This window comes from Montipora capricornis, chromosome 3, assembly GCF_036669925.1.
Source record: "Montipora capricornis isolate CH-2021 chromosome 3, ASM3666992v2, whole genome shotgun sequence".
Classification (NCBI taxonomy): domain Eukaryota; kingdom Metazoa; phylum Cnidaria; class Anthozoa; order Scleractinia; family Acroporidae; genus Montipora; species Montipora capricornis.
In genome coordinates, this window is record NC_090885.1 from 41,644,549 (window position 1) to 41,669,772 (window position 25,224).

A 25,224-nucleotide genomic window follows, 5' to 3' on the forward strand; every position below is an offset into this window, starting at 1 on the left:
CAAAACGGGTTCGTCCAATTTGTAGTCAATTTTTACTAGTGCTTTTTTATTCCTAATAATATACAATATCTATCTCTGGCGCGCAACAAGAGGAGCTAGCGCGCAGGCCCTAGAGCAACAATGTTGCGTGAACCTGGCCAAACGAGAACGTCATGCAACATCCAAAATGTTGCATGAAAAATTTGACCTTTTTCAAATTTGATCCAACATTATCCAACATGTTGCAACATACCACAACATATCGCAACATGTTGTGCCATTAATGACAAAATTACTCGATTCTGATTGGACAAGCCGATGTTCCGCAATTTGCCTTTTTTCCAATGTTTGCCCCCAGCATAACACATGGCTAAGTTGCATGACAATAACCAACATGGTCGCTATCGTGAATAAGGCCTAATACTTGCAAAAATTGAGCCAACCAGGGAAAACATTTGATTGGCTATCTGTGACTTTCTTTAATCGTTGTCCTATTAGAATGCCTGGTTTGTTACGTCCTTTTGCACTGAATTACCTCTTTTCTGCACTGTTACCTGAAAACTGCAGTTCTCTTAGGCAAGAAGAATAAAGAAAATTTTTCATATTATAAGTTAAAAAAAAGAATGGAACTCCACCCCTTCTGTCAACAGGAATTAATACACTACGGAAGACGAGGGGAAGTTAAAAAAGCAACTAAAGCAGCATGTTCCGAGGAGGAAAAGCGGGCTGAAATTGGGGGTATAATAAAACGACTTTCAGTGCGTTTCTTTGTGAAATTCAAAACCTTTCATTTCTCTACCTTTACTTACAGATACCTTACTCCATCGTACAACGAGAAGACGACGGAGGAGTCGCAAACTTATGTTAATATTTTCTTTCGTTGACGTTTAAAGCGGCTTTCATTAAAGTTGCTTCTGAGGTTTCTCTGTTTTTTCGTTTTTTTATCCATGCTCATCTAGCTGACGACTGCCGACAAATTGGAAAATGAAGTTCTTTCTGCAACCCAAGGCAAGGAATTATTCCAAGCTTCCCTACGACCAACTGTTCAGCAAAATGCGCCCCAAGTCAACCGCACGGCAACTCAACAGCTGCCACCTGGTCGCTTTCCACAACTTCACCACAGCTACCAATCGCAACAGTTGTCTTCAAACAGGTTTATTTGTGACGTAATATTGTGACGTTTATTTGTGACGTAATAAAGTAATGTTCTACTATCTTTGCGATAACCTTTGAACTAACAGAGTACTGTTCCTATGATTTTTAGAAATGGCAAGGGAAGGGAGTTGCGTGAGGCTAAAAATACGTTTCCTCTGTATTTACCGTTGAGATATGTTTCCGATATGGGGGTCTTATTTTGGAGCCTCCATTTGTTGCCAATTTCGAGTTTAAAAATCGAAAACTAAAACAACCAAAAAAAAAAGATAACAACAGGCGGTAAAGAACGTAATGGTCTAAGGTCTACGAAGTAAGCCTCCACAGTAAACGACTGTATTTGGTTTCTGCAAGGTTTAAGCCTGATTATTTGCGTTTAATGATCAGCTTCTCCAGCAGCACCAAGTTGTTTCAGGAGGGCTCTTCGTCTGTTTTCCAATTCACTTTCGCTCTCGCTAGACGTGGTATCCCATTGTGTCTGGAAAAGAAAGGAGCAAACTAACTGTAAGTCCCAAGAAAGCCAAGCAAGAAGACAGACCTAGGCCCCTCGGGACAATTAATCTTTTTAACGATTTGAGCACCCTTGAAAGTGCACTACGAGTGCTTTCAGGGCGTGAAGGGTTTGTTTATACAATCTGTTCACGTCAAAAACAAGAGTGGAAAACTACCTACCCTTGTAACTAGTGGAAGATAAAAATACCATTTAGTTTTCGCTGTAAAAAGTGACGGGTGACCCAACACGCTGAAGAAAATACAAACCATGTAGTATGAAATCCTAGTTTCTAAGAAGTGTAGAAGACGCTTTAAGGACCATGTTAATGCACCATTAACTTAGGCCCCAGAAACTAAAATTGAAAATACTTACTGGTACCGTATTCAAATTCGAAACAGGTTGAAAACCAGTAAAGCAACAGGACAAGTGACCAAGAGAAAGTTTTTGACTAAGCGCATTCAAGCGAGTGTTATAAAACGAGACCAAAACAAATACTATCGCCATTTACAGCACATCACAAAGCTCAGAGCAAATGCTTGTTGCCGGTGTGACGTGCAGGAAAACCTTGGGTTCTGATTGGTTAAAGAAGAGACTTCCCCGCCAATCACTAAATACAGTAATCCCTTTCGGGGCTGAGTGAAATCCGTTTTAAGTACGTACCCCAGGGACCGCAGATCAACACCTGGACAAAGCCTATGACTTTCAGCAGTTAAAGATGCCCTTGAACTACACTGTTTTATTTGCTAGCTGGGAACTCTGTTTTCTGTTAAATTCCTTCACACACAATCACTGCCTCTTTCGCGTTCTTTATACATGAAAATCGTAAACACCAAAAGGAAGCGCCCAATAGAGAAACGACGAAACAAAATTTATGAAGAGTTTTAATTCCACCATGAGATGTTACAAACAAGCTGGACTGAAACTATACAAAAATAATTACAAATCGTTATCTATAATTTTTATTTAAGGATAGTTTCTTTTCTTTGGAAAATGAATTTCAAAATAAAATTGTTTTTCTCTCTTAAATTACAGTCACCATTTCCCATTAGAAAGCAATAATATTCTAACGGCAACGCAAAATTGAAATTGCTTGCCAAGAAATTATTGAAAATTACCTTCAAAAATAAAAAGGCATTTTTGTCGTCCATTCCATTCGAATGAGATTATTGTTCCTAGCTTTAAGACCCATTTTTGAGAAAATCGAACCCTCTTCCCTAACAGCCTACTTAAACTTCCCAGTCAGGAAAACAAGTACTGGTTCCAAGTCTCCGCTGTCATTTTCTTGACTCTCCCTTTTAATTACGAGTTTCACCAAATAAATAAAATGACTGATATCAGCGCCAAACAATTTCAATCAAAACGCAATCAAAGAGACCGTTCACGGGGCCTTGTTTTCACAACTGAAAGGGGTTTTCCAAGGGGGTGGTATTGCATGGCATTATTTCCTTAAGACGAGCTGTTTTCTGTCGTAAAACGCTGGGACGTTTTTCCGAAAGGTTAATGAACATTTTGGCAGTTTGACTTCACATGTCATCTCACAAAGCAAAGAGCCAATGGGAAAAGACCTCAGCATCGTAAGATCACTGGAAATGAATTTGTATTAGTAATGACGAAGGCTTCTTCTTGTCGCGCTTTTGTCAAAAACCTTGTCCTTGAAGTTTTTCACAAGACCTGTTCAGGCAAAAGATTGAGAAACAAAATCTATGCACAACATCTTCATGGAGATCGGATCAGCACCTTATCCTGCGACTTCTTGTTCTTCTTGGATTTGTCAGACTCCTTTACTCTGTCACGGTCTCGTTCTCTGTCCCTGTCCCTATCCTTGTCTCGATCCCTTTCTCTATCTCTTTCACGATTTCTGTCTTTTTCTACTTCTTTGCTTCGGCCTGCATCTTTCTCTTCCCTTTCTCTTTCCCTTTCTCGTTCGCGTCTATCCGGCTCTTTTTCTCTGTCTTCCTTCTCTTTGTAAGCTCTGTCGCCCTCAGATTCTACAGAAGGCTAGAGAGCAAATGATCATTGTTAATTCAACATCAAACGTGTCTCTACCCTAAATACTCGCTTAGTCTCATGGCGTGCCAATAAAATGCAATTGAACATATTGCAAAAAGCGAGAACGTCGAAATAAGGTGAAAATCACGGTCTCGACGCCAAAATGGTTGATGACCAGACGAGGTTTCTGGTAAAGACCGGCAAGACAGACAAATTTATGACCGCTTCCTTTGCGATTAAATTATAAAGACAAATAAGGGCAGTACGTTACTTTCCCGAGCGAGAAGAAATCAATATTCCATTAAATATCCCAAGAAATTTATATTCCCAGTGTGAAACAAGGGATAAAAGATTCGAAGGTACACAATTATCCTTAGAAAAACCCGGCGTAAATCCTACTTTCCAAACCGAAGACTTAAACACTTTTTTAAAGTATCTTTTTTATTTTACACTATTCTTTATTACAATCAGAAGCAAATGACCTTGAAGTGTGTAACTCGCAACTCTTTTCCGTGGAACAAAGCTGGGGATCTTAGGACACAAATTTTACGCCCAAATTTGGACAAAAATAAGATCGAAGCGGCACGCACGGGAAAATGCACGAGCTACGTTATACTCAAGTAAGGAAATTTTTAAATAAAAAAAAAACCCAGCTATGAACGCTTCAAGGTGGCGAGCTTCTGTTACAATTGAAAAAATGTGTAAGAAACTAAATATAAGAATATATAACATTACAAGGTGTCAATGGTAAAAGTTAGTGTATGAAGGGTAAAAAAACCGTAAGGTTAGCCTCCATCTCATTGAAGTCGAAATCAAACAAGACAACAACAACAACTTGCAGAAAATGAAGACGAATTCATCATTGAAACACAGCCCGGTTGTTCGAAAGCCGATTAACTTAATCCAGGATTAGCGTAACTTTTTATTTCATGTTTTCAACTTTTTGGTGAAAGCTTCTGTTGCTTCTTCTTCTTTTTCAAGATTGACTTCTTCTAATGTAAAGTTTTGCCGAATATCAGCGTTGAACAGCAGTTGAGAGTAGCGAAATAAACTCCTTGGTTAATTTTTAATCTGGGATTAGCGTTAATCGGCTTTTGAACAACCAGGCCCAGAAGTGCAACTTTTTTGTTCTTTGTTTGAGCTCTTCGCTGCTCGGTAAGCGCAATTTGGGATAGACGAGGACATTTCCCCTTTAACCTCAGCTACATGAAGTTAACTCTGTACTTGGAACATAATAGCGTGCATTTTCAAATTTATATTGACGAGAAAATTTCCAAGATTTTTAAAGAACATGAAGGTCGCGAAGTTTGAACCTGGATCCTAACCCTAAAAACAAAAGAGCTAACTGTTATCGCTGCTCAGGCAGGGGGAAAACAGAACGGTGTCGGTGCTTAATTCAGTCCAGGTTAATGTTGCCTCGAGATCGCATTGGCAAGCAGGTGGTGTCCCTTGCATGACAAATAGGCCAAGGAAAAGACAAGCGGAGTAATACCCGTATGGGTTAACAGAAATCTGCGCAGTTTAAGTTCGACCTACTGAAAGTTAAACACCCACCGAGCGTTGGCGCTTCTTCTTTGATTTCTAAAACAAAACAGAACCATAAAGATCAGTGATGATGCAGCTCCAACTAAAAACAGTCAACATTTGAAAAACTAACTAACCTTGAGGCTCATATCTTACCTTCTTGTGTTTTTTCTTTTTTGTAGAGCTAGTCTCCCTTTCCGGTTCTAAAATAATCAGAAAGACAACGGTCGTTAAGTCGAAGTTGTTTGTTACTTTGCTGAGTAGGTAGTTTCGGGGATGGTATGTCCTCAACGTGTACACCAACGACTTAAAGTGCCCCTAACCCCAAAATGTTTTTTACGCTAAAATGAATCTTTGCGCCTGTTCGAAACGCATTGCGGCAATTTTTTCCTTTTTCTAAAATTCTGCCATTTTATAGGCTTCGAAAGTTGCGAAAATCCAAGCATCTTTAGTTCACGACCGAGTCAGAAGGGGAATGGGTCTATTCCTGATGTGACGTCACAATCTACTTCGCATGCATGTTTACAAAGAGTTAATGCAATGTAAATCAGTTTGTGACGTCACATCAGGAATAGACCCACTCCCCTTCTGCCTCGGTCGTGAACAAAAGATGCTTGGATTTTCGCGAAAAAAGCATTTTGGGGTTAGGGGCACTTTAAGCCTCTTCTTCAAAGCAAGTCTGAGTGGGTAAAAAAATTCTCAGCTGGACTCTATTCGAAACCGTGGATGTTCATGGCATAGGCCAGTTTCGTATTCTAACGGTTGGACTGGATCTAGCATGAAATGGAGGCTAATGCGGGCAAATTAATTTGCATTTGAAAAGATTTGCCCGCATTAGCCTCCATTTCATGCTAGATCCAGTCCAGCCGTGAGAATTCGAAAATGGTCTATTAGGAAGTTTAAGCATGCAAGTTTTTGAGACGCGAACGGCAACCGGAAGTGGGCTGTTTTCCATTTTAACTTGTCTGTTCACTACCACCTTTATATTGATAAGTATCGTTCCTTCATTAGGAATGATTAGCATAAAAATCCGTGAGACACCACTGTCCTGGCACGCGAGATGTTCTCTTCCGGTTGCCGTCCGCGTCTCAAAAACGCACGTGCTTAAAATCCCTAATGTCACTGGAATGCCGGCCGTGTCCTGTTCTTCGCAAATTGTGTTCGGGTTTTTAATTTAAGCCCTTTGAGGACGGTGCCTACTATTGTTATTGCGCATACGTTCTGCGCACCTCGAGAAACTCGGATCTCCTATGGGTGGTGCTTACTAATACAGGGATATTTTTGCGGGGGTTCAAAACTATGCAGAAAAAGCAGAACTTAGCAAGTACTCTTGGAATCCAAAAAGAAAATTGGGGGTAACCACACATTTCAGAGGTAATTGAGCTTCAATTTAGCATAGAGCGCCATAAATTGCTTTGTATATTTTAAAGCTTTTTACAAATATTGTTGATTGATTATCTTCGAAAAATGCATGTTTACCACCAATTTTCTTTTTGGATTTCAATAACACTTGTTAAGGTCTGCTTTTCCCGCATATTCAGTAAACCGCGCAAAAATACCTTTGAATGAGTAGGCACCGTCCTTAAGATCACAATAAAACACAAAGGCACCACTTTTTCTTCAGGTATTCCACCCGGGGTTCGAACCCAAGAAATTCCGTACGGCAGTCTGATGCTCAACCAACTAAGTCAACAGGTGTGAGGTTGCATACGAGATCGAGAAACAAAATTGGTGTTGTGTGCCAAAGACGGTTACTGGTAGAAATGGCCAAATATGACTGTGGTTAATTTGCTTAGTGGGGGGCGTTTTCGCTGATGTAAGAACACTAAATGGCAAGTTGGCCGCGCAGCACTGGATAACCTTAAAAGGGTAATTTGTAGAGCTAAAAATCCCATAAACTGAGCGTTAGCCATAGAAATGGTCCCACCCTAGGAACGGCAACACCAACAAAAACAACAACAAAAAATCCCATTAGGGAATAAGATCTGTAATACCCACGGCAAGCTCCCGTCTGGCCATGTAGCTCAGTTGGCAAAGGAAGGGCGATCACATCCGAAGGTTGCGGGTTTACGTCACATTTGGATAGGAGACTTTCCTTGTGTAGGCTCATTTTAATGCCACAACGCAACACACTAACCTGATTCCGAGGCAGATGATTCGGGTGACTTGGAGCGTGACCTCTTGTGACGCTTCTTTTTGTGTGACGAGACCTTTTCTTTCTGGTATTCTTCTTCCGAGTGAGATGACTCCTTGCAACCAAAACACACCACAATCAACGGCAACCCTGATTATCACTGATGGTAAACCGCGAAATCAAAGCGCCAAATGAAAAGATTACTTAGTGGAGAATTGATTTCGGGCGAAAGCGCTAAACAGGGTGGAAGTCACGTGCTCTTACCACTCTGCCAGCCCTTCTCACCCAACCTTCTTAAGCAATAGGGGAATGACAATGTTACCACAACCTGTTATAATGTGGGAAAAGCCATCTCTCGTGGCCTCTAAATAATCGCGTATATTTTCCAACTTTTTTTTTTTACAAATTGACCTGCTCCCAACTTTGAGGCTTCATAGCTCAGTTGATAGAGCACTGCACCGGTATCACAGAGGTCACGGGTTCGAATCACGTGGGAGCTACATGAATTTTTCAGGTGTGTGTAAGAGACAATTCCTCAAATTGTCCAGCAAACTGTGAAGATCTCTCAGTTCTCTCATTTGCACTGTCTTTGTTTACAACAACTTTATTTACAAAGGATGAAATAAAGCGAAAAAGGGTGTCGACGGAGGTGATCTAAATCACCATATAAAGTTAATCCCCACTAAATCAAATCAAGCTCCGTTAAGATTATTCACTACTTAATTTCACATAGCCCAAAATAGTGAAAAAGATCGTTAATGTTGACAGTTTAGATGACTATCAGCCATCTTTACCAAAACCAATAAGGTGAAATTTATGTTAAAGATGACCTCATATTGAAAAATCGTTACGACAAGAAAAATTAAGACAATTATTAAATAGTATAAATTGATACAGAATCTTCAAATGAATATATGTGTGCACGTGTGTAACTTCTCATATAGAATTATTTTGAGTATGACTATAGTGTAAATATAGAATAGAATGGATGAATCCCGTCGAATTGTTTCAACAGGTGACGTTTGAGTCTACTCTTATATTCGCATGAAAGAACTGTAGAATGAACCGAAAGAATACGAAACTTATTTCACTGGAAGACACTTTAAGGGTAAAAGATTGCAAGAAGTATCTTTATTACTACAAGTCTTACTCCACTCGGCGAGCGTGATCGTGACCGCTTCCTGTGTTTTTTGTTCTTTTTGGCTTTCTTGTGTGACTTCGAAGAATGCACATGACTACATGCCTGGTGAAATGATAAACAAATTTAAAGTAAGAAATATAGGCTATCCGAGATTTCCTCATGAACAAATAAGTTGTTCACAGCAGCTTAGGAGGGAGGCAGGGAGCCAAGCAAGTGTTTACGTACTCTTCTATTAAGACTATAACATTGGCCATTAACAATTCATTTAATGCTGGTGCGAATTGTTCCGATACGAGGGTGCCAGTTTACGAGGACAAAAGAGATGAGGCTAAATCGCGTGGGAGGGTGGGTGGGTGGGTCGTGGGTCGTGTTTGTTTGAAGATAAAAAAAGATATATATTAGCTCCCTCAATGCTCGGTCCAAATTTGTCTTAGGTCTTAGGTCTTACGAGAATTTCCAGTCGTTGATAAAAAAGGGTTAGGTTAGGGTTAGGGACAACCGACCCACCCGCGCCGATTAGACACTCTCGGACAAAAGCCTCAGCGTGTTGGTTCTTTTTTAGTGGAGGGGAGTAATATTTTGGTCATGTTCTATTCGGATGAAATGTTCCAGGTCGATTGTTTTCTTTTGCGTGTTCTACTGGAAGAAAACCTTTGTTCATTTGATTTGGTTGATCAACCTTTTAAGCCAGCATCGACACGCGCCAAGAACGCATCGCACACAACCCCCGTTGTTTTGTGCGCTTCGTCTACAGCTGCGAGCGATACTCGCTAAGAGAGCTGGGAGTTCCCACCGCGTTTTCGCCCAAAACGGTTATACAGAGTTCAACAAAGAACCTTCAACCGTTTGTATCCAATTCTGTTGAGGTTGAAACGGATGATACCAATCGAACTTGACCTATGAAAACTGGGCTTATATTCACGGCTGGCTTTAACTTGATAAAAAAGCTGATTGAAGCCTGTTAGCTACAACTATCGAGCTGGCTCCAGTTGTTCAAACGATGGATAGCGCTATCCGACGGATAAATCACTATCCACTGGATAAGTCACAGCGAAATCAATTTGAACAATTGGGGCCTGATGCTGCATAAAAAAGGGAAATAAGTTAAAACAAAAAGCGTTCCTGTATTTATGAAAATTCAGCAGGCTGCCGGGAGTCAAAGCCTATCTCAGATTTTTGCAAAGTACGAACCCAGCACTTATCCCGGCCAAGTCGGTTGGTTGTCTTTTAAGTTATTCATTTAAGACAACATTTAGTATCATACAAACCTCAAGTGTACCAATATGTTCATTAAACAATCTTATACGCTCAGCTTCGACAGTAACAGCCGTAAATGCTGGATCTCCATCGAGCCTTTCCCTCACCTGAAAAAAGAAAATTTTACCACAATTGCTTGTAATCTCGCAATCTGATTGGCTAATTTGCCGTTGTCGATAAAAGTCTAGACAACGCTGCTCGCGTCATGCTTGTTCTACCTTGTATAGTAACGCCAAGGCCATGCATTCCAACCCAGTTAAAGAATAGAAATAATTTTTCCGGGTCTCCCGCAATAGACCAAATTTGATATATATTGATGTATTAAAATTCAGTCCTAAACAAAAGGCATCATCTCGAGGCTCTGGGGAATAAACTCATACAAATCCTTATATTTATTCCCCAGAGCCTCGAAATTGAACTTAGGCTATTCGAAAAAGTCAACGTTATGAAAAGCACTTGGGAAAAACTTGGCAAAAAAGACTAGAGATAAACGACGACGTTTAGTCATCTTGACTTCACTTTCAAGTCATCCAAATAACGATCGTTTGAAATTGGAATTAAGTGTTCGTGTTGTACGTCAGGCAAAGAATAGTCTGCACCCGGTAAAGTATTTCGCGTGAATTAAGTTTGATTGAGTGTTCAATCTGGCGTCACCTTCATTTAAACGCTGGTTTATCGGGGACCATTCCTTTCTTACCTCGTCCCAGGAGGAATTTTCCTCGATCACCGGGCTGCATGTTTTTAGTAACTGTCTAAAGGCACTCTCTCTTCGTTTTTGCTAAAACGAAGAAAACAACATTGGTGATACAACAAATTTTGCGACTTGATTCGCGGGAGTCTCTTTGAAAAATGTCACTGACATTTTCGTGGCTTTAAATGATTGCAGTTCATTCTAGAGACTGATATAATTCGCTTGGCGTAGAATACAATACTTTCAGCAAAGGTTTTACGAAATCTTCAAAAAGACACAGCTGATCGTGACAAGGAAGCAGATTATAAAGTAAACGTATCCCATGTAGCTGCAAAAAAAATAATGTCGGACAATTCACCACATATTCCAAACAGCATTTGTAAAAATAAAGCGACATGCACCCCTTCAGTTGCTTAAAAGCCGGAGATTTAAGGCATTCGATTATGCACTAATTACCAGCGCCGCATAAACAAAAATATCTAATGCGTGTGTAATCAGCGGCTTTGAGGAGATAACCAGTCTTTCTTCAAGATGGCCAAAAAGAACTCGTTTGTTGAAAACGGAAGGCTTTTCAATCTCTTTTATTTCCTTTTTCCCCTTTTTTAAATAGAAAGGGAACTTAACATAAATGCCGAGACTGACCGGCAAAGGAACGCTAAACAAAGTGTCTAAAGAGCCGGCAGTCAGTCATGGGTCCAATTACCAAATAACCAGCGTGTTTTACGCACCCACTTCAATTGGACCACGCGAGAAACCGAGTTCGATCCGAGATATTTCCCACTTGAAAAATTACCAAACAGCAAATCATTTTTCACAGCAAACACTAAAAGCAGCCTTTATATGGTTAAGATCCTACCTCTCTTTCCTCTTTTTTTACCCTTTCCTTCTCTCTTGCTTCAGCTTTTTCGATAAACTGCAACAACAAACAGTAAAATTGTAAATGGTTTGAACCCAGGAGTCATATCATTAAGTAAAGTACGATCGTCCGGGTGAGTGTAGTCCTGAGAAGGACTGTTTGAGATGACATTGACTGACGTTTCGACAACCTGAGCGGAAGTCATCTTCAGAGTCAAGTGATCGAGTACTGAATCTACTATATCATGGGATGAGGCGGAACAAAAGATTCTAAGCAGATAATACCTGGTCAGAGGTTAAATGCGTATTCAAAACTTATTTTGTCAGACATTTTGTATTTGCGCAGATATTTAGAGTGTTTTACTATTCTCTGCACCGAAACGGCGTGGAAAAAATAAGAGCAAACAGCAATAATTCGACGAGTATTTAATGATTATTCCACGAGCGCGCGATGGATGCGAGATAGAAAATAGCCAACGAGGCGCGCAAAGCCGACATAGCTATTACAAACCTCGTATCCAACAAGTGCGAATGGAATAATTGTTTCACGAAGATATTTTTGTGGTTTCTAATTCAACGGGTTAACGTATAAATTTTGCAACCTCTTATACTGTGTTTGTAGCGTTCTGGGGCAGTTGCTTGAAGCCTGCTTAGCGCTAACTGCTGGGTAGGAGGTATCAAAACCAATAGGTTTCCATAGTACTGTATGCTGGTTAAGGTGCGGTAATACATACTACGAAATCGAGCTACAAAATGGGCAACATTGTTGCGCAGCGAGTTTCAAAGTGATGTAGCACGTATTACCATGCGCGCTTCAAAACGTTGTGCAACAATTTTTTGTTGTTGCACGCTTCAGAATTTGTTGCACAAAGTAGAGAGAGCTTCTACTTCGTGCAACATTATTTCAATTTGCGCCACAATGTGATCGTCAAAGACAGATTCTGATTGGATGAACAGCCAAGTCGTCATGACGACAACGCTTGCCTGAATGGTAAGAAACAAAGATGGCGGTCACAATTGAGCTTGAAGACGAAGTTTCTGTAAAAATAATCGATGAAACGAAGAAGCAACACACTTGCCTTTGGAACTCGTCAAAAGTTGGATATAAAGACAGGATCGCTAAGGCTAATAGGGCCATTTGGAAAATTCCACATTGAAGCAAAGTTCGAAGAGACTTCTTTCCAGTTTTCTTTGGTTTTGCGGGTTTTAAAATAATCACGAGCCAAGACGGAGTAAAGGGGATTACATGTTTCAATGATGATAGCGGAAATTGCTTGGCGTGAAATTCTGAAGCTGTATTCAAGCGAGTGTAGCGTTTCTCCAGTGGCCAAACAGCCAGTCGCTAATCAGGTTTGATGAGAGGCCGAAGTTAAGTGGGTACGGTGGCTCCTTTCTGGCAACGATTGGGCTGACTTTTTCGACAAGAAAACAAAAGTGCCCCTTTGCGACCACGAAAAAGTCGCGATACGTTGCCAGATCTTCGACCTCCACCAACTGATGGTAACTTCCCTTACTCTCCCTCCTAGCAATCCAATCCCAAAGAATTTACTGAAATTTAATGAACGATTGTTCCATTCGCCCATTCAACAGATCACATCCAATGTACTCTCATGCGGAAAAATTACCAAACTTAGTACGATGTGCGAAATTCTGGTATCTCGATGGCCGACGCGAGTGCGTAAAATTAATTACCTACAACTATTTTACCTAAATGGTAGAAATGCTGCCAAGGGGAAGGAAGATGTTCAAATATGGTATATTGGTTGTGGTAATTTAGCTGTGGTTTGTGAGTGGAACAGGAAACCGGAGATAAGCGCCGGCCTGATGGGCCTTCTGGCTCGTAAGCAGTGACTTTGTGAGTGGAACTGAATGGAGATTTTAATAGGTCTTGAGCATGGACTGTACAAAACGTGAACCCCCAAACTGGACCTCTCGAAAGAAGAAAGGAAAGAATAGATGGTTTTCGTAGTGACGTCATCAAATTCGTAAATCAAAATCGCAAGTTCTTCGGAATTTTTATCAAAATGAGGCTGAAGATGACCAGGAAATAAATCTTTTTTTCACGTTTTCAGTTCCGTGACGTATTTCGCTTCGAAAATACAGGGGAACGAGGTTGACACCCTGAAACAAAGCTATTTCCAAATGGGTATTTTATCTTATGAGCGAAAAGTAAGCGCTTTCACCACAAAGTGAACTATAGATGTTTTCGTTGATTACCGGCCACCATATTCGTGGACCACATGGCGTTTCCATACAAAACTGTATAAATTTTGCGTGAAACGCTTCGACAAATAACTCAGAAACGATGTACCGCGCAGACCTGAGAATTGGAGAGGTACTTAAAAGATTTGTTTCCTACAACGTTCCAAAATCTTGGCCTTTTTCGTCGAACGATTTAGAATTTTTTTTTGTTGCCTGACAGTGTTCGAGGACACAAGAAGCGAAAGTGAAAAACAGCGCAAGCTCTTGCCTGTGATCATACCGCGCATCTTAATTCTTCCATTCGCGCATAACCACAATTCCTTGCGCCTTTGGCCACAATCCCTTGCGTTTCGAAGAAAAATGTGTTCTTCACCCGATTAGAGAGCTGCCTCGTTCGTTCGCTTCAGGTTCACTCACTGCGGCAGCAACTATTTTGGTACGTTCCCACGAGACGTTGCACAAAGTACATCGACAAAGTTCTGCTTGTTACCGGCAAAGCTGCCATTTTGCTACATACATGTAGGTACAGGGAACTAACTTACATGGTTAAATGTCATTTTAACATTGCCAGGATCCAGGGTTTGACTTCTATCATCTCCCCGAACCAGCTCGTTGAACTCGCTAAACCCAGTATTTACATCAACCGTGTAGTCAAGATCCTGAAGTCAAAGCAAAAGAAATGTGCTGCAAACTCTCTCCTTTTCACGAGCTTAAATAACTACAAGCGAAACATTTGCCAATTTTTCATCTAAGGGCCCATTCTGTTAAGACTATTCCGCACAGAAAAAACATTAAATAATCGATTTTCCCTTGAATGGCGCACACACCGGCTGCAAGGTCGTGTCCAGACTCAGTCTTTCCAGCATTGTCGCCTTCCCAAAACCATTCCGGTTACGGAACACAGGACTTCTTTTAGCAAACTTATTCTGTTAATCCTAAACCCGTATGGAAATAGAGCGGTTTTCAATTGAGTGTCGAAAGTAATTAGCGAATTGCTTTGGTTTTGCATTTAGTTCACTCAGTGATTGGTTCAAAGTTCTCGCGCTATTTTTTCAACCAATCAGAAGTGAAACCAAAATTGTGGCTCGCGCGTGCACATTTTCCCTCGCTTTGTGTCGGCTACGTATAATTAATTCGAGTTTTGATTGGTTTACTGGATTGTCTCCATCCTTTTTGATTGGCTAAAGTAATTACTTTGGTTTTGGTTTTATGACAGTCGATTGAAACTCGCTCTAAACAAACCAATCAGTTAAAAAAAATACTCTTTAAGACAATAATTCTGCACGACTGAGAGCCAACGGAGTAGCTCATTTTCGTACGCATCCAACCTACGTGTGGGGAAGTCGCAAGGTGAACTCTGGCTGATTCAACAATCGGAGCGAGTGGAGCCTATCTACAAATATCTGCAAATGGTTAGACTCTCAAGCATTCTCGGATAAAGACGATAAACCGGCCGTAGGCATCGTCTCAACTTGAGCACTTAAAGATTTAACCCTTTGTGACGTTCAAGAACCCACAAACTGTCGGCACAGAAACTCTACGTGGCACACAATAAATTAAAAGGCCCCCTCTTCGTGTGTACTGAAGCTCGCCAACCCTCAGCCGTCATGAAAAACAGCTAAGGGGGACATTTTCCTCCTTCCACTAAAACATTATCCAATAAGTTCCTTACCTTAAGTATTTCTTTTATGATTTTCTTTTCTTCACTGAATCTGGCTTTCAAGTCTTCCACATAGAACTTGAAAAGGTCCAGTGGAGTCGAACCTGTTGATAAATGCAATGCTGTTTCAAAGGTTTGCAGTAAAATTGTAGGTGCATCGCGTAAAACTTTCTAGGCAACGTACTTTGTCGTTCTCTTTACAAAAAAACGATTATTAACAAATTATTTATTGATTAGGTAGAGAGCATTATTATCAACACTTGAACCTTGAGGCTATTTTGCAATGCACGTTTGCACCACTTTGTGTAAACTTCAATCAGAAAACACGACATAGTTAAATTTTTCATATACGATGTTTGCAAAAAGAAGGAGAAAAAAAGACCTGGTCGCAGGGCTTCAACAGTGAGGACACTCAAATTACATGTACATGTGTGTAAACTGACCTGGTTGACCCACCATATTGGTGAAGCGCACATCGGCACTTATTGTTGGGTACAAATCAACCCAAAGTGACATGGAATGAAGCTTGCCCCTCTTGTGTAATTCATCCAATAACACCTACAGAAAAGAGCAACAATAACACCGTCTGCATCTTTTAGGTCCATGGCACCTTGCAACATAATGTGGGAGACTAAAAGCACGCTGCTTAAGAATGCAATTTGCAGTCCTCCAGTATTCTTATACATAGATAAAGTTACAATCATGTAGGAAAGCTCATTTATGCAAAATGATAGCAACATTGAAGTTTGCTATGAGTATGATGTTATGTTTAATAGGCAAAAATAAGTATGAAAAAATCTTTCAGTGGGAATGAGATAGCCCTTAGTATCCACAAAACTGAAGAGTCCGTATAAGCCACCCTTTTCCGAAAAGAAAGGTAATCATATCTCAGATTGGTTTTAATCACAAAGAACAGTTAGATTTTGACGCTCCCTTTTTTTTAATACAACATTTTACGCACACTTTTTCCAAACACTAATTAAAAAGGTTTGGACGCGTCAAACAATATGAAACATATTAAGGAAAACACATTTCTACATCATCTATAAATACAGTATAGCACGGTTCAATAGTTAAATAGGTTAAATATAATGTTGATAACTGACCATACATTGCTTACTAAGAAAATATCACGGATTACTTGATGGCCATCCTCATTTATATTTAATGCTACTTCATGAATTGGAGAAGCCTCCCAGTTTCCTATTTTCAAACCAATACACGACCTTTTAAACTTAGGCGGATGCAGCTAACCTGCAAGTGCAGCTTATTGCACACTGCTTACAGTACTTCATACTAAAAAACTCTATGGGCCAAGTCAACTCACCAAGAAGCCTTCCCTGTTTTTGCGCTGTTGTCGTTTCACTCTGTTTTTCTCTCGTTGCTTCTCCTCTTCTTCTTCCTGTTCCAAGGTCCGAATATGCTCTTCAAACGATATCAACATGTCTTCTTTTTCACACTCTACACAAAGAAACAAATAAACAAACAAACACAAACAAAAAAAAAACAGTTTATACTGTAATGAATGCCTGGAACTAACTTTACACTTTTTTGTTACCTTAAAATATCTGCAAAAACTTTGATCTTCAACCTGATCATGTAACTCTGTCTGTGCCCACACCCAACACCCTTATTACTGCATGTTAACAAGAACATCTAGTGTTGTTGAGATAAAACTGAACTCCACTGAGGTAAGCCTGACATTTGCCACTGAATATCGCAAGGTTTGCCTTACTATTGGTAAGGAAATTAAAGGACATTTTTCTCAACACGCAGTTCATCTATTCGGGTCATCAATATGAAGAGGTGTTTATACTTGATTACCTTGTATTTCTTCATCATCTTTGTACGCTGGATGCTCCTTAAGCAACTGCAAAGCCTGCAATCAAAGCGCACCAAGAACGGATTAAGAGTTCTTGTTGCTTCCATACCAAGAATATTTGCATCACTTTTGGAAAGGATTGTTTCTGAGAACAATCCAAAACCAAACATTTGATGTGTTAGCTTAATTCAGGCATCCGACAGGACTTGGGCAAACAGTAAACATCAATCTAGCAGAAAGACAAAGACAACAACAAGACAACAAGACAAATGGGCGACCGCAGTCGAAGGCAACCCGAAGGCTCCTTTTTCAATGTTTCTACCATGACTTCCGGCATCTACCGCAACTCATGGCAGGGGTGGGCGCAACTCCTATCCCGTTGTATACACAACTTGTCCCCAGTAGTCCCCAGCCCATTGAGCCACCCTACACCCTGCTAGCAGCAGCACCCCACAAATGCTGGCAAATTACCACTTATAGGAAAATTCTGATACTAAAGGTAAGCCAAAACAAAATAAAATACATGTAAATAAAAATAAATGAATAATTTTTGATGTGCCCAACTGAAAAACGTCCAATTTAAGATTGAAAAATAGGTGCTCCAATCAACTTTTCAAATGGTTTAGCTTTGTTCCAGTCATTCTTCAAGGAATGGTGAAAATGTATGTAGCATCACCAGTACACCAAGTTAACTTGTGCATTTGTGTGCTTCAGATAAGGACCCAGCTCTTAGTGATTTTTAATCATGCACACCAACCCAGGATCAAATAGCTTTTGATTACTGCAAAATGCTTCACTGGTGCAAGTAAACCCACCTCAGCCCACGTTGTCCTGTAGGTAATGGAGGACATAGTAGTGTACACTTGTAACATTAGTTTCCTGTTATGAGCTCGCTGTTCTTTTTCTTCCTCTTTCTCTTTTTTTGCCAAGAAGAACACCACATCATCAAACACATCCTTCCTGTCTCGTTCATGGACTGCTTCCCACTCAGGTTCACCTTCAAACATCTCTCCTGCTCTGCGCCAACGTACAGACGAATGCATCTTCTTGTGATTTTCCAAAAAGCTTCGTAGATCTTCCCGTGCCTTCTTTGCTTTTTGCCTTTGTTCCTCCTGTTCAAGAGAAAGACAAAAGGCTCTGTGTTAGGTTCAGCACATGCACGAACCAAGACAAAGTGCAACTGGATATGCAGCGTACAACTGTAAAGTTTTGTTCCTGTTTCCACGACAAATAAAACTAACCCTATTCAAAACACAGAATAAAGAAGACTCAAAGGGTATTCTTGCCTCCTTTTCCAACCTATTTCCGTGTTTATGACACATAACTTACATTGCAGCAACACAGTGTAATATTGCTGCAACAAGGGAAACCTTAAAGTGCATTCTAACCTTTTCCTCATTGGCTCGTTTTGTTTTGTATTCATTAAATGCTTGTTTCTTCTCATTCATTTTCTTTAATGCTCCATATCTGGGATCACTAACAATCATTCTCATGGCGTTATCCCATGATGAGTTTGATGGAACTTCCTAAGAAAACAAACAGAAACAACCATTAAATTTTAGTACAAAAGAATAGACTACAGAAATGTCTAATCAATAAATTCATCATACTATTTACAGTACAGTACATAGAGGATATTACATGGCCGCTTGGGGATACGACTTTTGTCTTCGAGTGCTTAAAATATACTTTCAGCACTCGAAGATAAAATTCGTATCCCCAAGCGGTCATGTAATGTTCTGTTAATTATATAGATATTGATGAAATGTCTAGATTTAATACAACTTGTTTTACTCATTTTTTAAATGATGAAAAAGTGGTCATCAACCGCTAAAACACGCATGTTGTGTAACACGCAACAAGATTTGAAAGTTATGAAAAGAAAATCTTGATAATGTAAAGTTTTGCAATAGAAATGTTATGTAGTAGAGAAGGATTATATTGAAGCACAAAAGTATCTTACAATGAAGACGAAGCTCGCGATTTATTGGCTAATTGTGTTCGCTATCATGACGACACCTATATTCTCAAATGTGAAAGATAAAAATGATATGTTAACTGCGCGCAGATGTGATTTTTTAGTAAAAGGAGAAACCCTGGTATTTCATCAGTATCTATATAATAAAATGAAATACTAGTTACAAAGTCTTTGCCTTAACTTACATGCATAGTTTCATCTACCTGCTCAAAGAATTAGCCCAGGCAAACAGCTTCGACATAGACAGCTTCGACAGGCAAACAGCTTCGACATAGCTTCGACATCCGTTTGATTTTGTTGAACAGCAATGTCAAAACCGTTTGTGTTATGTTACGTTATTTGTTAGAGCAGGTTGAAGTTGTGGCAGCTATTCAGCTGATGTGGACCTGCTATACCCACCCACCCATATACACACAGAGGACAGCCACAACACCGGGAACTTCACCAACTTTCAACAATGTTGAAACACATGTTGATTCGAATTTGAATCAAGTTCACAGTAAATGCGTAAAAAACTTTGCTTCAACAACCACTCATCACTGTTTGCCACCATATTGAACATTGTTGGATATGCATTTGCGCAGTAATCCGACCCATGTCCATATCCATAGAAACAACCGTGGGATGAATAACAGGCCTCTGGTGAAGCTTTGTCAAATCAAATGTTGATGATGCATTGAAAACGTTTGCCACAACAGCGGTCAACATCGTTCAACATCATTCAAAAAAATCGAATGGTTGTTGAAGCAAATGTTGAAGCAGTTGGCCTGGGCCTTTAGTTATTAAATGAGCCAACTTGCACATTAAAAAAAAACAAAACAAAAGTACTAATTTTTAATCACCTAATGCTCCAATACTCCATATTGCCATCCTCTTGCATTATTTTATTTATATGGCTCTGTAGTTAATTTCGTTTGAGAAATTTCCAATTTCCTTTAAAATCTTTTGTAAAATGCCTCTATTTACGAGCCAACGAAGATCCTTGACATAAATTTGCTTACCGCTGATTTAAAACTTTTGATAAAACAGGTATTTAAAAAAAAACAGGATTAAAGGACACATGCCATGCAGATCAGCTATTCCTCAGCTCTGAATCTTGGGACTTTTATCAATTTAAACTGGATTGTGAGGTGTTCCATCAGTAATTTCATACACACACACAATGTTCTAATCAAAGTCGTACAGTTCTTTCACAAGAAGAGTTCCCAATCTACTTCAGCAACTACAAAGGACAATTTGCAAGGTAAACATACACGTAAGTGCATTCATCTACACATCGAGGCTATGCAGGAGCTAACCTTTTCTCTCAGAAGGTCTTTGAAAGCCTGTTTAGCTTCCTCCTTTGTTTCGTAAATATACTCCTTCTTCTCCACAGGAACAACAGGTGGTACCTCTGTTATGTTGACTGCACTGTGGAATAAAATTTCAATACCAAGCTCTGTTATTAGTCAGCCACTTTTCCACTCAGCAATTCACTTATGATATTACCTACATTAAAATTAGCTGGCTACCAGCAATGTACAAGTGACTTCACAGAAAAATTTTGAATAAAATTTAATCGTTATAAAATTAGAAGTCTTATGTATACAGTACAGTGAATTCATGTTATAATAAGAACTTGGACACAAATTATCTTGTGATTAGCAGATTGCCAGAACACAACTATACATTACGAAAATATTTTAAAACATATTAATGTTCAGGACATTTATTAATTCATGTCTAAACAAGAGGGCACTTGTACCGGTAGCCAAGTTTAAAGCCGACTGCTTTATGGCTATGGTAAACGATATGTACATGTACATGTACATGTGCAGCAGAAAGACGGCTGATACTAAGCTTGAAAACTTGCAAAGAAAATACTACATAAAGAGGTAAGATTGCACTGAGTGAAGATTGAGAATCTGACAGAATTTGCTGTTACTAGTTTACTTATTTGATAATGCTAATGCCCCTTAAAACACACCTTGCCATTGGGTAATCTTTTGCTGTTTCTTCATCTGCCTTTTTGACATCTGATTCACCATTTTCCTGGGTTTCTTCCTCCTCTTCCTCTTCTGATTCTTCGTCTTCTCTGAAGCCGAACAACAACAACAACAATATTATCATGCTGGCCATCAAAAGTTACCGAAAGTTAAGGCACGATGGTGTGATTTGCTGTTTTAAAATTCAAATTTCCCAGTAATCAACTGTCTTATAAGAGCAAACAATCCCAAGGCATAGATAGCATCAGTGCTTAAGTCAGTGAGATCATACAGACACACTGGCAGCATATAAATGTAACTTCTCCTTTACATGTTAGTGTTCCAATAACTAATTGCCACCTATTGTCAAGTACCTGATTGGTCAAGCAATCTTCAGTCTCTTAAGTTGCCAGACTAATGATCATCACCATGTCTTTCATTAAAGAAGCCATATTAACCCTTCATCACTGTAATGCTGAACAGTTAGAGTTTGTATCGCTTTCTTTCCAGATATTTAATTAATTTGTGGACTTTTTCATGAAGTCTATCTGTTTGAATGCAGCAAAGATAACATTTTAATTCCCAAAGAAATGAGAACAAAAGATATTGGAAAAAATTGAGATGATTTCTACACAAAACAAACTTTCATTCAGAGGGTCCACACAAAGGTATAGTACATGGAAACAGAAAACAAACAATATTATTATTCCCTTCCATTGTATGGCCCCATACAGTGTAGACTTCCTTTACTGAAGTTAAATTCCAGCTTAACGCCTCATTAATAGTTAAAAACAATAAGTTTGAACTGTGCTAAATGATTATTTGTTGCATGAAGAAAATTTAACATGCGGATTGTACGTCAGCCCCAAAAGAGTGCAAAGTTCAAACAAATGACTCAAATAAGGTTTCCTTTGCAATTTTTGGTTTTGCATTAATTAAGGTATTGATAATCTGCAAAAAACTAGCTGTCACAAACCGACATAATTTATTGTTGAGTAAAAATAGTGCTAATGAGCCCTATCCTATGTTTGCACTTTTCTACAAAACACGTTAAAGCTTACCCTTCGTTTTCTTGCTCCTCCTTAATAAGTTCTGCAAAAAAGCCAATAAAATAATTTTTACAGAGATGTACTTTATGAGTGGTATTAAGCAAGTAACTAACAGTACAATTTGTTATGCAGTGCACATCAAAATTTAATGTAACTACACTTTCATTTAAAAGTGAAGTTACATTAATTTTGAAGTGCACTGCATATAAATTATGTACAGCACAACAGTGTCACCACATAACGGTGCAGTCTTGTTGCAGAAACTAATGGTGTGCTGCAGACAGTTGGCTACGTGGTTGTAAAAGTTAATTCCAAATTGGCGACACATTGTGTTTTTTTTTGCTTACACAAAAGTGACTATAGATTTACAGTGTACCAGTGTATTGCATTGCCTCCCATTGGTGTGCTTAGTTTCCCACATCTTTTGGCATAATACTATGTTTATGGTCAATTGATAACATGGTTCAGAGATTCTTTTATAATGGTCAGCTGGGCTTGCATTGTATCTCAAGTTGAAAAGCAGCAGGATAATAATATTTTCATCACAATGGGCCTAAACATGCCCAGCAGTTGTCTAGACATATGTTCATTGTTCATAACCTGCAGGGTAGCCACAGGGGCTTGCCCTGCCATGTGGATATGGGAGGACTTTAGTCGTCATATTTGCATTTTTGCTTAGTACTCTGCTGATATTTGCAGAACAATGCTTTTGCCTATTTTGAAAAATTTAGTGTTCAGCCCCCCCCTCCACCCCCCATTGGAGTTGGCCCAAGGTTAAGTATCAGGTTGGGTAAGTATCGTCACTGAAGTTCCTTCAGTGTGATGGTGCTGGTTGGTGGCCACTTGCAGGGCAGTTCCCACTTACAGGGTTGCCATGGAACCTGCCTGCTGCTTCTTTTATGAGGCTCCCACCAACCTTTGATGGCACCAGTTCCCAAGTTCATCTATCCACAATCAGTTTAAATGCCTTTCATATTAAAAAAACTGAGAAGATCAAAACAAATTTCAATGTGTTCTGCAAAAGGGATCAGGAAGAAGTGCAGTTAAATGAAATATACCGTATTTACCCGTGTATAAGTCGATCCCATGTATAAGTCGACCCCCCATTTTTGATGGCAAATAACGCAAATTTCTTAATTTCTTTGTCAAATGTTCATGGGACACTAATCTTGTATTCTTCGATTTCTGGAAATGTGGATACACAAAAAAATCAGGGCCTCAAGCGCTTAATAGTCTTGTTGTTCAGCAACTGTTGTATATGCGGACAATTTGTCCTTGAGTTTCGAAAAAGTTCTCAGAAAATCGAACGTATAAACCTGAAACTCACCTGTTTCGTTGTTCAAGGATAAAGGCTTTAGAGGATAAGCACAATGCAACATCACAGTAGCCTGCGTGGCAGGCGCAAAATCCCTATCCCCTATCCCCTATCCCCTACCCCTACCCCTTTCGACGCCTGCTACGCAGGCTACATCACAGAAGCAGGAGTCAATCTTTGAAAGTAACTTGCGAACGATGCGAAAATGTGCAAGGTTTAATTGGTCCTGGACTTACAATTTCTCAAATGACAAACAAAACAAAACTCATAAACCAAACAATACGAAGTTTGCAAAAGCATTTAAATCTGCCAGGTTTGTATAAAGAATAAAAAACAATCATTACCAAGCAGCATTTTCACGCAAACACGAGTGACGATGCTTGCACGCAAACACGAGGTATTGCGCCAGGTTACTAAGCCGTTGAACGATCGTGTTTTATTCGAAGAAACAGAAATGCCTTTTAAAGCTTTCTGCCTTTGGAAAACGAAAATTTCCAGTGTCTATTTTATATTTGTGCTTGTGAGTATCTTCAACATTTAGAGTTGGACAAACCCTTTTTCATTTCAACTGGAATTGCTTACATTCGTTTTGAAGTCTTTTGTCATTCATTTTGAAGTCTTTTACAATGTATCGGCTTTTGTCCACTGCGTTTGTTATGCCCAAGACAACATTATTATGTTAAATTTGAATAGATTACTTAGCTGGAACTTGGCTCAAAATCTTTGACCCGTGTATAAGTCGAGGGCGATTTTTGGAGCTTCTTTTGAGGCCATAAAAGGTCGACTTATACACGGGTAAATACGGTAACAAGAGTGCAAAACATCACTGCAACCAGTGGCTTAAAAAATACTGTATTTCTATACCTTTGAGTTCGGCCAATTCTTTAGGAATTGTCCAAGTTGACTCTTTTGTTTCAGTATTGTGGTAGTATATTCTGCCTGTATCAGCTTTGTGTTCTTTCCATGGACATGAATCTAGTTGAATCTGTCCAAAACAACAACAACAAAAATCTCCTGCTAGAATTTCAATCAAAAAAACACAAGGGAACAAAAACAAAGGAAAACTAGTTTACTCTTTTAAAATAAATGCCATTGTTATCTTCTCTAGCACACAGAAACAATCACAACTTCATTTGTTTACAAATAATATCACTAAGGGTCTTAAAAGGATATGCCCTCTGGTCCCAGTTGTTCGAAGGGTGGATAGTGCTATCGACTGGATAAATCACTATCCACTGGATTATAACTGAATATTGGTTCGGCTAGTGTTTATCCACTGGATAGCGTTATCCACCTTTTGAACAAGCAAGGTGTGGTCAGTGCACCTCAAGGCAAAAATGTTTCTTTCCACCTAAAGCAAACACATTTTACAATTTTCACCTCGAAATTTTGCTTTTCATGTGTTGCACAAGCCATGTAAAGTTAGTAAAAGTCATAGTAATTTTGACCCAAGACCATGCTGTGAGAGGCATGGGCCTACTTGATTTTACGTCACAAACTGCTGTGCATTCAAATTTTCAAAGAGTTTTTGCATTGCAAAACAGTTTGTGATGTAAAATCGAGAACAGATCAATGGTTCTGACAGCTCGGTTGTGGGTCCAAATGATTGCCAGTTTTGCTAACTTTGCGTAAATTGCCTGACACATAAAAAGCAGAATTTTGAAGTACAAATGACAAAATATGTTTGCTTTGGTGGAGAGATTGAAATTAGAAACAAAAAATATTTGAGTTTAGGTGCCAAGAATGGCGAAGAAAAAAGAAACGTCCTTGGGAAACAGTTTACACAATATTATTGGAGGGAAGACAGAAAGTGGCTAAAAGGTACCAGTTTATTAAAAGTTTTTAGAGATCAACAAAAATTGAGAAACGTCAATACAAAGGTTGCACTCACTCAAGTTTTCCAGCTGACTATTTTTAAGAGTACATGTTAAATAAAACATAATGTCTCGTATGACAGTCGGGTCTGGGTTATCATGGGTCAAATTCTACAAGCATTTCATGTATGTCATGTTTTATCTT

At 39.3% G+C, this 25,224-nt stretch overlaps 1 protein-coding gene across 1 annotated transcript in view; it reads right to left on the reverse strand.

Annotated features, from left to right (window-relative positions):
- Nucleotides 1-1,118: 1,118 nt before the first annotated feature.
- Nucleotides 1,119-25,224, reverse strand: part of LOC138043171 (pre-mRNA-processing factor 40 homolog B-like) — a 53,050-nt gene continuing 28,944 nt past the window's right edge. The window contains exons 6-25 of the mRNA XM_068889314.1: nt 24,070-24,190; nt 21,903-21,933; nt 20,844-20,951; nt 20,176-20,287; nt 18,288-18,425; nt 17,715-18,011; nt 16,902-16,956; nt 16,405-16,538; nt 15,521-15,635; nt 15,090-15,181; nt 13,960-14,076; nt 11,217-11,273; nt 10,367-10,447; nt 9,681-9,776; nt 8,422-8,514; nt 7,275-7,386; nt 5,294-5,340; nt 5,168-5,194; nt 3,362-3,622; nt 1,119-1,609 (exon numbers count right to left, since the gene is read on the reverse strand). Coding sequence (XP_068745415.1) covers nt 1,508-1,609; nt 3,362-3,622; nt 5,168-5,194; nt 5,294-5,340; nt 7,275-7,386; nt 8,422-8,514; nt 9,681-9,776; nt 10,367-10,447; nt 11,217-11,273; nt 13,960-14,076; nt 15,090-15,181; nt 15,521-15,635; nt 16,405-16,538; nt 16,902-16,956; nt 17,715-18,011; nt 18,288-18,425; nt 20,176-20,287; nt 20,844-20,951; nt 21,903-21,933; nt 24,070-24,190 — 2,196 coding nt within the window. The 3' untranslated portion in view covers nt 1,119-1,507. The remainder of the gene's footprint in view (nt 1,610-3,361; nt 3,623-5,167; nt 5,195-5,293; nt 5,341-7,274; nt 7,387-8,421; nt 8,515-9,680; nt 9,777-10,366; nt 10,448-11,216; nt 11,274-13,959; nt 14,077-15,089; nt 15,182-15,520; nt 15,636-16,404; nt 16,539-16,901; nt 16,957-17,714; nt 18,012-18,287; nt 18,426-20,175; nt 20,288-20,843; nt 20,952-21,902; nt 21,934-24,069; nt 24,191-25,224) is intronic.